The 8,900-nt window shown below is 36.4% G+C and overlaps 4 protein-coding genes and 3 long non-coding RNA genes across 7 annotated transcripts; 2 read left to right on the top strand and 5 right to left on the bottom strand.

The window, feature by feature from the left end:
- Positions 1-34: 34 nt before the first annotated feature.
- SPOM_SPNCRNA.2111 lies at positions 35-2,239 on the bottom strand. Its single transcript, NR_191478.1, has one exon. It is a non-coding gene; the product is annotated as a non-coding RNA (long non-coding RNA).
- Positions 150-4,725, top strand: lsh1 (protein Lhs1). Its single transcript, NM_001018267.3, has one exon. The coding sequence runs from the start codon at positions 237-239 to the stop codon at positions 2,781-2,783; it is 2,547 nt and encodes an 848-aa protein (NP_592867.1). The 5' UTR covers positions 150-236; the 3' UTR covers positions 2,784-4,725.
- hem14 (protoporphyrinogen oxidase) lies at positions 2,809-4,534 on the bottom strand. The gene has a single exon (NM_001018266.3). It carries the CDS (start codon positions 4,487-4,489, stop codon positions 3,017-3,019), a length of 1,473 nt encoding a protein of 490 aa, NP_592866.1. The 5' UTR covers positions 4,490-4,534; the 3' UTR covers positions 2,809-3,016.
- yam8 (plasma membrane stretch-activated calcium ion channel Yam8) lies at positions 4,721-6,293 on the bottom strand (the record flags this gene model as incomplete). Its single annotated transcript, NM_001018265.2, has 1 exon — positions 4,721-6,293. The coding sequence occupies one exon, from the start codon at positions 6,291-6,293 to the stop codon at positions 4,833-4,835; it is 1,461 nt and encodes a 486-aa protein (NP_592865.1). The 3' UTR covers positions 4,721-4,832.
- A 167-nt stretch (positions 6,294-6,460) lies between these two features.
- shk2 (PAK-like kinase Shk2) lies at positions 6,461-8,230 on the bottom strand (the record flags this gene model as incomplete). The annotated part of the gene is made up of 1 exon (NM_001018264.1): positions 6,461-8,230. The coding sequence occupies one exon, from the start codon at positions 8,228-8,230 to the stop codon at positions 6,461-6,463; it is 1,770 nt and encodes a 589-aa protein (NP_592864.1).
- SPOM_SPNCRNA.634 lies at positions 6,481-8,843 on the top strand. Its single transcript, NR_150997.1, has one exon. It is a non-coding gene; the product is annotated as a non-coding RNA, possible alternative UTR (long non-coding RNA).
- On the bottom strand, positions 8,326-8,828 carry SPOM_SPNCRNA.2110. Its single transcript, NR_191477.1, has one exon. It is a non-coding gene; the product is annotated as a non-coding RNA (long non-coding RNA).
- Positions 8,844-8,900: the final 57 nt, after the last annotated feature.

The raw sequence follows: 8,900 nt of genomic DNA, 5'->3' as shown, positions 1-8,900 counted from the left end.
TTTAAATTAAATATATGTCGGTGAAAAAGAGCCTCGCCCTTAATATGTATTCACTACGAAAACTAAATAAGGATATCGTATATATTAGTTGTTCTGCGTTCACAAAGCTGAGTGCATTTTTGGAGTTGAGCCATCATACTCTCACGCTTAACAACACCCCACTGTGTAATCTATCTACCTCCAAGAAAGGGCTGTCTTCGCTATATCGTTGATTTTGAAAACTTTTCGGAATTTTGATGAAGCGCTCCGTGCTCACAATTATTTTATTTTTTTCCTGTCAATTTTGGCATGCTTTTGCTTCATCAGTATTAGCAATTGATTACGGCACAGAATGGACTAAAGCGGCCCTCATTAAGCCTGGAATTCCTCTTGAAATTGTATTGACGAAAGACACTAGACGTAAGGAACAAAGTGCCGTTGCTTTTAAAGGCAATGAACGTATTTTTGGTGTTGATGCTTCCAACTTGGCTACCAGGTTTCCTGCTCATTCCATTCGTAATGTTAAGGAGCTTCTTGATACAGCTGGTCTTGAATCTGTCTTAGTACAGAAATATCAAAGTTCTTATCCTGCAATTCAATTAGTCGAGAATGAAGAAACTACTTCTGGTATATCCTTTGTAATCTCTGACGAGGAAAATTACTCTTTGGAAGAAATTATTGCCATGACCATGGAACATTATATATCACTGGCTGAAGAAATGGCACATGAAAAAATTACTGATTTGGTGTTGACTGTTCCACCTCATTTCAATGAACTTCAACGCTCAATTCTTCTTGAAGCGGCACGTATTCTCAACAAACATGTTTTGGCCCTCATTGATGATAATGTGGCTGTTGCCATAGAGTATTCACTCTCTCGTAGTTTTTCGACTGATCCCACTTACAACATCATTTACGACTCAGGCTCTGGCTCCACTTCAGCAACGGTAATATCTTTTGATACGGTAGAGGGATCTTCACTAGGTAAAAAGCAAAACATCACACGTATTCGTGCTTTGGCAAGTGGATTTACGTTGAAGCTTTCTGGGAATGAAATCAATAGAAAGCTGATTGGTTTTATGAAAAATTCATTTTATCAGAAACATGGCATAGATTTATCTCACAATCATCGTGCTCTAGCACGCCTTGAGAAAGAAGCATTGCGCGTTAAGCATATATTATCTGCTAATTCAGAGGCCATTGCTTCTATTGAAGAGTTAGCTGACGGTATCGATTTTCGACTGAAAATAACTCGATCAGTCTTAGAATCGCTTTGTAAGGATATGGAAGATGCAGCTGTAGAGCCTATTAATAAAGCACTTAAAAAAGCAAATCTCACATTTTCCGAAATTAACTCTATTATCTTGTTTGGAGGAGCCTCTCGTATTCCATTTATCCAATCTACTCTTGCTGATTATGTTTCTTCTGATAAAATATCAAAGAACGTGAATGCTGACGAAGCGTCTGTGAAAGGAGCTGCATTCTATGGTGCTTCTTTAACTAAAAGCTTCCGTGTAAAGCCTTTAATTGTTCAAGATATCATTAACTACCCATACCTTTTATCACTCGGTACATCTGAGTACATAGTAGCTTTGCCGGATTCTACACCCTATGGCATGCAACACAATGTCACTATTCACAATGTTTCAACAATAGGCAAACACCCTTCGTTCCCTCTTTCAAACAATGGAGAACTTATTGGTGAATTTACGTTATCAAATATCACTGATGTTGAGAAAGTCTGCGCCTGTAGTAACAAGAATATCCAAATTTCATTTTCTAGTGACCGTACTAAAGGTATTTTAGTACCTTTGTCGGCAATTATGACTTGTGAACATGGTGAGTTGTCTTCTAAGCACAAATTGGGTGACAGGGTTAAGAGCCTATTTGGTTCCCACGATGAAAGTGGTTTACGAAATAACGAATCTTATCCTATAGGTTTCACATACAAGAAATATGGTGAAATGTCGGATAATGCTCTTAGGTTAGCCTCTGCGAAACTTGAACGTAGATTGCAAATTGATAAAAGTAAAGCTGCTCATGATAATGCACTAAATGAACTAGAAACATTATTGTATAGAGCTCAGGCGATGGTGGACGATGATGAATTCTTAGAATTTGCAAACCCTGAAGAAACCAAGATCCTAAAGAATGATTCTGTCGAAAGTTACGATTGGCTTATAGAATATGGCAGTCAATCACCTACCTCTGAAGTCACAGATCGTTACAAAAAGCTTGATGATACCCTTAAATCAATTTCGTTTCGGTTTGACCAGGCGAAGCAATTCAATACTAGTTTAGAGAATTTTAAAAATGCTCTGGAACGCGCAGAATCCCTTCTTACTAATTTTGACGTGCCAGATTACCCTTTAAATGTTTATGATGAAAAGGATGTTAAGAGAGTAAATTCCCTCAGAGGTACTTCTTATAAGAAACTGGGAAACCAGTATTATAATGACACTCAATGGCTTAAGGATAATTTAGACTCTCATTTGTCGCATACTTTATCTGAAGATCCGCTCATTAAAGTAGAGGAATTAGAAGAAAAAGCCAAAAGGTTACAAGAATTAACATACGAGTATCTTCGTCGTTCGCTCCAGCAACCCAAATTGAAGGCTAAAAAAGGCGCGTCCTCAAGTAGCACTGCAGAATCCAAAGTCGAAGATGAAACATTTACGAACGATATTGAACCAACTACTGCACTAAATTCAACTTCTACACAAGAGACTGAAAAATCTCGGGCTTCAGTAACGCAACGCCCATCTAGTCTCCAACAAGAGATTGATGACAGTGATGAGCTTTAAAAATAAAAAATATGGTTACAGAACATTTATAGATAATAAAATTTTATTATTCATGACCTTGATGTCTTAAGCTAAAAGGCATATGATTTTTAATTTCAAACGTTTGTCGAATGTCCTCGCATATACGTCTGTAATAAAAGGGCTTGTGCAAAATTATTTCACAAGTGGCATTTTCAACTCATAAAATAATCAAAGGAACTATATACTAATTTTATATCAACATTTATAAACGCTCAAGAAGAAGAATTCATCAATGATGCTAGTTTTCGAGCTGTTGAATGTCCATTCATAATACAATCCCCAATACTAACACCATTATACCAACTTCCAGTTAGAAGAATTCGCCCTCCCATATTTTTCTCAATCCAAGATTTCAAAGAATTAAGATTATCTTGATGCCCAACACGATATTGAGGGATGCAATTTTGTTGTAATGTTGCATTCGTGAGTGTTGGCTTACTGGATATTTTTAAAGTATGCTGCAAAGCTTTGAGAGCATTGTTAACGGCTTCTTCGGGGTTGGTTGGAATCAAAGAAGTATTTTTTGTATAAGCAGACCCTCCCATCATGACAGTGACCTTGCTTCCATTTTCAGGGTTGTTTTGCTCACTATCAAAAACGATACCAAGAACATGATTCGGATTATTTGGAGTGCATGATGGAATCAAAAGCCCAAAACCACGGATTGGAAGAACATTAGGGTCCTTATAATAAACGTTGACGACATAAACACTCGACGTCGGAGTTTCCATTTTAGGACAAGATATTAGATTCTCTAAATTGCGAGAAGAGTTTGCAAACACAACATACTCGTAAGCTTGACCATTGACGTCTACAAGAGACTGAGTTTTATGTGGAACCAAAGTTTTGGCCGGTTTGTTTAGATGTATCTTGACATTCGGCATTTTTTTTAATTCATCTGCTATTGACAATGTAATAGTCTCAATCCCTTCCTTGAAAGCAAACATACTTGTCGATTTCATACTGTTTGACAGCTCTGCTGTTTTTGGCTCTGCGAGTAGTGCTGCTTTCAAAGCTTTCTCAGCAGGAGATAATATTTCACGTGCAAGAAGAGCTCTAATTAATCCCAAAGTAATGTTTCCATACTTTTTTTCAATCTTCGCTAAAAATCCAAACATGCTAGAATGCATAGACAAATCATTCAAATCACCAGCATAAATACCATTTATCATTGCACTCATAACTCTATCCGTAACGTTTTTACCAAATCTTCTTCTCATAAATGAACCCACGCTTTCATCTGTCGAATCTCGCTTACTTTTACGAAAGGGCTCAAGCATCATAGCCAAAGGCATCGGACGCAAAGCAGGCTGCATAATCGACTTTATACTCCCTAAAATGCTTGAAGGAATTTCATTTAAGCGATCTGGGTAATAAATATATCGGTTTTTTGCGCTGGGAGAATTGCTCGAAATCCTTAACAACTTGTCTTCGATGCCCAACTTGCTAATTAAATCTAAGTTTGCTAAGCCAGCAACCCCAGCAGGACGAAGAGTTCTAGGACCTTGCTCAAACAAAACCGTTCCTGTTGGAGAATCTGCACACGGGATTTTGACCGACTGAAGCCATCCACCTAAACGAGGACCTTTTTCGTACAAATCAATAGTACATTTTGGAATCAATCTAGCAAGATAAAATGCTGTACTAAGACCAGCTATACCTCCTCCACAAATTGCAATTGACATAGAATTGTTGGTTCAAGGCAAATGCCAAAATGATGGGGGAAAGAGGAATGACATGATTTCAACTCTGTCAACTTATCCAAAAGTCAGTAGTTTTAAGAACGTGATTTAGTTAAAAGACGTGTTACAGTTTATTACGTTGATAGTTTACAGATACGTAGTTTTAAATAAATAAATAAATAAATAAGATGATTTTGGATGACAGATATCTCCAAGGTCTTCAATTTTTTTATTAAGAATTTCATGTAAAATTTTTAGATAGGCAAATAAAAGATACACTAGCACATATGAATACAAATGTATATGTGCAAGTAATATACTCAAAAACGACATAAACGAATGACCATTACTCGACAAACAAAATCCAGAAAATCAAGGAAATAAAAAAAGTCCGCCATGAAATGTTAAGAAGAGCAGAACCACTTTCATAAAATTCCACTCCGGGTGCATTACATGTGATTAATCCTGTTACATTGCTCACTTCTCCATAAGAAAACTCAAGGCCATAACCAGCCTTCGGGCATGCAAAGCCTAAATCTAAAGGACAACTTGAAGCTAATGAATAGCATAAATAAGAGCAAGGAAGGACCTCTTTATAGGGGCCTGGTTGTATTACTTCGTCAATAAGTGGATAACGGGAATCGTAGTTTTTGTAAATTAAGTAGGAAGAATTATCATTAATGTCGGCACATCGCGGAATGACACTGGCGCAAAGCCAATTTTTGTAGCTGTTGGCACAATCACTACAATTTTTTAATAATGAATACGCAGACCAAGATGTAGCATTACAAGGTATCAAATCGAGAGTATAAGTAAAGTTTTGATAATATCCGTAAGCTTGCTGATCATACCATTCTGCCAATGCCGATGCAGAAAATAAACTAGAATTTCCAGGCACAGCATAAGCAACTTCTGAGCAAAACTGCAGATCGTAGATCAATTGACAAGCTGGACTAGTCTTTGTGGTAAAAGTGACTCCTGGGTAAACAGTACCACCCGGTTGCCCTATATTGGGCTCGACTAGATACGCTGTGTAAGTGACGTTGGGATCCAAACCTTTCAAATAAAATTGTTCTTTAGCAAAAGGACCGAGACCACGAAGGGTCATTGAGCGATCAGCATTGTTAGTGTTAACAGTTGAGGGGTTGTTTTGAAAAGCACAGAAAGAACTTGAAAATTTGTTAAATGTGTTATCATAAGTGGAGTTAGAAGGGTTGACATATATCTCATAAGAAGGGATGATGGAGGTCTCATTTGTAGTGAGATTTCCCGTAATGAGTAGTGCTGCTTGAAAGTCGGTGTCCTGGGCAAACAGAAATTTAGTTGCATTGTATTGACTAAAGGGAGTGTCAATTCCAGCAGCTAATTCATAATTAATCACATTATTACCTTCTAAAGTAGATTCACCTGACTCGACAAAAAAATTGGGAGCAAATTGAGAAAAAGCACTGGACACAGCAATATATAAAGGTGAGTAGCCGGTTACAAATATCGTTGCTAGACCATTTTCAGAAGCAGTAATCGTAAAATTATCTAAAGGAAGAGCTTCGTCAAACGTATTGTTCGATATATATAACATCAAATCGTTCGCGCCATCAAAAGCAGTGCAGGTTGATAAAGTTAGACTAACGTTGTAAGCTGTGTTTCCTTCCCATGTTAAGTTATAGTAAGCAGTGCTTTGATCATTTATATTACCATTTATGGTATTGTTCAGCAGCAAGCTAGTATAAGTAGCGCCAAATATGTTTCTAGTTATCGACCAGAAAAAGAGTATCTTCAAAATTAAATGGGTGCTAAAAAAAAACATATAGAACCTTTAGTAATTACTTTCAAGGCTTTAATATTCAAAAGTAAGCTCAAAAGTTTCGCACATGCAAATTGAGAAGTTAATTGAAATTTCTAAAAAACTAGCAAGTTGTATATCATTAAGGATCGTTAAAAATATTCAAATAATCATAAAAGTAAATTTTGGACCTAATTAATATGGGTATTCGCTTTGCGAGAGAAAATGATAGATTTTAGATCTTCAGTCGGACATGCTTGGTTAAGAAATGAATGTGTCAGCAACTCAGCAGCAGTAGCTCTAAAAATGGTATCGATTGTAAGACAGGAATTTAAGAAAGATTTTAAGTTTTTAGAAACTAAATTAGGTTTTTTAAGAGTTGGAGTTCCATTTTTTGCTATCAGATACAATGCACGAATTGGATCCTCTCTGAGATAAGGCGGTTCGTTTTCAATCATCTCTATAATCATAATTCCAAGACTCCATATATCAACTTTGGTCCCATATTCGTTTTGCTTTACTACTTCAGGGGCCATCCAATATGGTGTTCCAACCATCGTAACTCGTTTATTAGTACGGTTAGACAATCGAGCACAAAATCCAAAGTCAGTAATTTTAATATTTCCAGAGTTGTCGAGTAAAACATTGTCACTTTTAATATCTCTGTGAATAATATTTCTGGCGTGCAGATGCTGAATTCCCTTGCACGTTTCTAGACAAATACGAGCAATTTGTGCTTCTGTAAGCTTACTTTTTTCAATAATATCAGTCAAAGATCCAGCGTTCATGTACTCCATCACAACCCATAAATGCCTTTCTCGAACAAGAAATGAATCTAAATATGTCACTATGTTAGGATGAATCGATTCTCTCATGACAGTGATTTCGTTTAAGATTAGTTCCTTTCTTGTTTGGCACTGCAAATCAATACTTTTTATTGCAACTGAGTCAAAAATACCTAATTGTTTTCCTCCGACGACTTTGGCTAAGTAAACAGATCCCGATGCACCCTGGCCAAGTTTATGCTTAACATTAAAATATTCGACAGGATCATGAGAAGTAACTGAGTCTTTTAACATGGCTAAAGCCTGTCTATCAGTCATTCTTCTACTCAACGTGTTCTTTGAATCTGCTTTGACCGGTACTTTGGTTACTTTTCCGGTCATGATAGATTCTACATGACTTTTGTCTTCAATAAAAGGCCTTATGATATGCTTTTTATCCGTCTGTATGGTTGTCTTCGGCTTGCATCTTTCAGTAATATTCATTTTAGTAACTCCAGATGTCGTGAGTTTATGATGTTTGTCAGCATCGCGAATAGAATACGATGTAGTAGAGGATCGTGGCAGTGTCTCTTTGCAAAATGAAAAACTATCTTTAGTTTCGCTTGTTGTATCCAACTGCTTACTATAAAAATCCAAAGCTTGAATAACTGCTTTCGGCTCCTCCATGCATTCTTGTTTGGTAATCGAACTACTCTGAAGTAGCAATATCCACTCCTTGGGTAATCCGACATAATTTCCTTCATTATCAATTCCCACATGCACTTGGTGTTTAGGATTCATCGGACTTGAAACTTTGCTAGCAAGCGCACGAGAAGATATTAAATCCATCCACTCATAACATTCCATATTATCGGCCACGGACAATTCACAAGCTTGAATCTCAAAATTTTTGGTACTACTTTTGAACCTCAATTTAAAGCAGAATGTCCTAGACTTTGAACGCTCTACTTTTTGAATATCCTTCAACAGCAACGTAACCTGAGCACTTTCAGACTTGCTTCCTTTATATATCGACAGAGAATTGCTAGAAAGTACTAGCCACTTTTTAGTCCAAGGGAGATACTTCATTTTATCTTCCTTCAGCATAACCCATCCTGATCGAATGATTCCCTTGCTTTTCTTTGTATCTTTGAGAGATGGAATTTCAACCGGCACGCCTCTTACACTTAAAAGCATTTTGAAAACGATGCAATAGTTTTGGTATACATGCTTCTTTTATACATTTTAGCTCAAATGTATAAACAAAGAAACCCCATTTATAAACAAAGAGAATGCAAAAAACAAAGAAATGTTATGAAAAGAGAAGTCAATTGACGTCAACAGTAGTGGATGAAAAGTAATTCTTAATTAATTAGATTAAGTCTTACAATTGCAATTTGCAATCTTATCGCAAGCGAACATGACATTGGTTACAAGATTCATGACAACGCTCACAAATGTAAACTGTGTATAGCATTTATAATATCTGAGAGTGATTTTAGGTAATTTTTAGCATGGAAATGTATAACTGAATTTATGCGAAGTGGTGGGCAATTCTGGTTAGGAAACATTAATTGATAATGGGTTTTGACTAGCCGATAATTTGCATGTTAGTGCTAGGAGAACTTAGATTGCTAAAACGGAAATTAGTATAACAATTCTAGGACGAATTGAAATGTTGTTTAGACTCTTAAGGGTGGTGTTCAACCATTGCTCCAGTTGTAGAAAATTAATGTAAGACTCTCATAATTTTTTCGTGTAATGTCTAATTCTAAGAAACCGCTAGTTTACTTTTTATACCATTATCTAACAAGTTGGGAGTACTGAAAATAAACAACATGTGAATAATAAGTTCATCTAAACTTCT

Source organism: Schizosaccharomyces pombe (assembly GCF_000002945.2).
Source record: "Schizosaccharomyces pombe strain 972h- genome assembly, chromosome: I".
NCBI classification, from domain to species: domain Eukaryota; kingdom Fungi; phylum Ascomycota; class Schizosaccharomycetes; order Schizosaccharomycetales; family Schizosaccharomycetaceae; genus Schizosaccharomyces; species Schizosaccharomyces pombe.
This window is presented reverse-complemented; position numbering and strand designations above follow the sequence as displayed.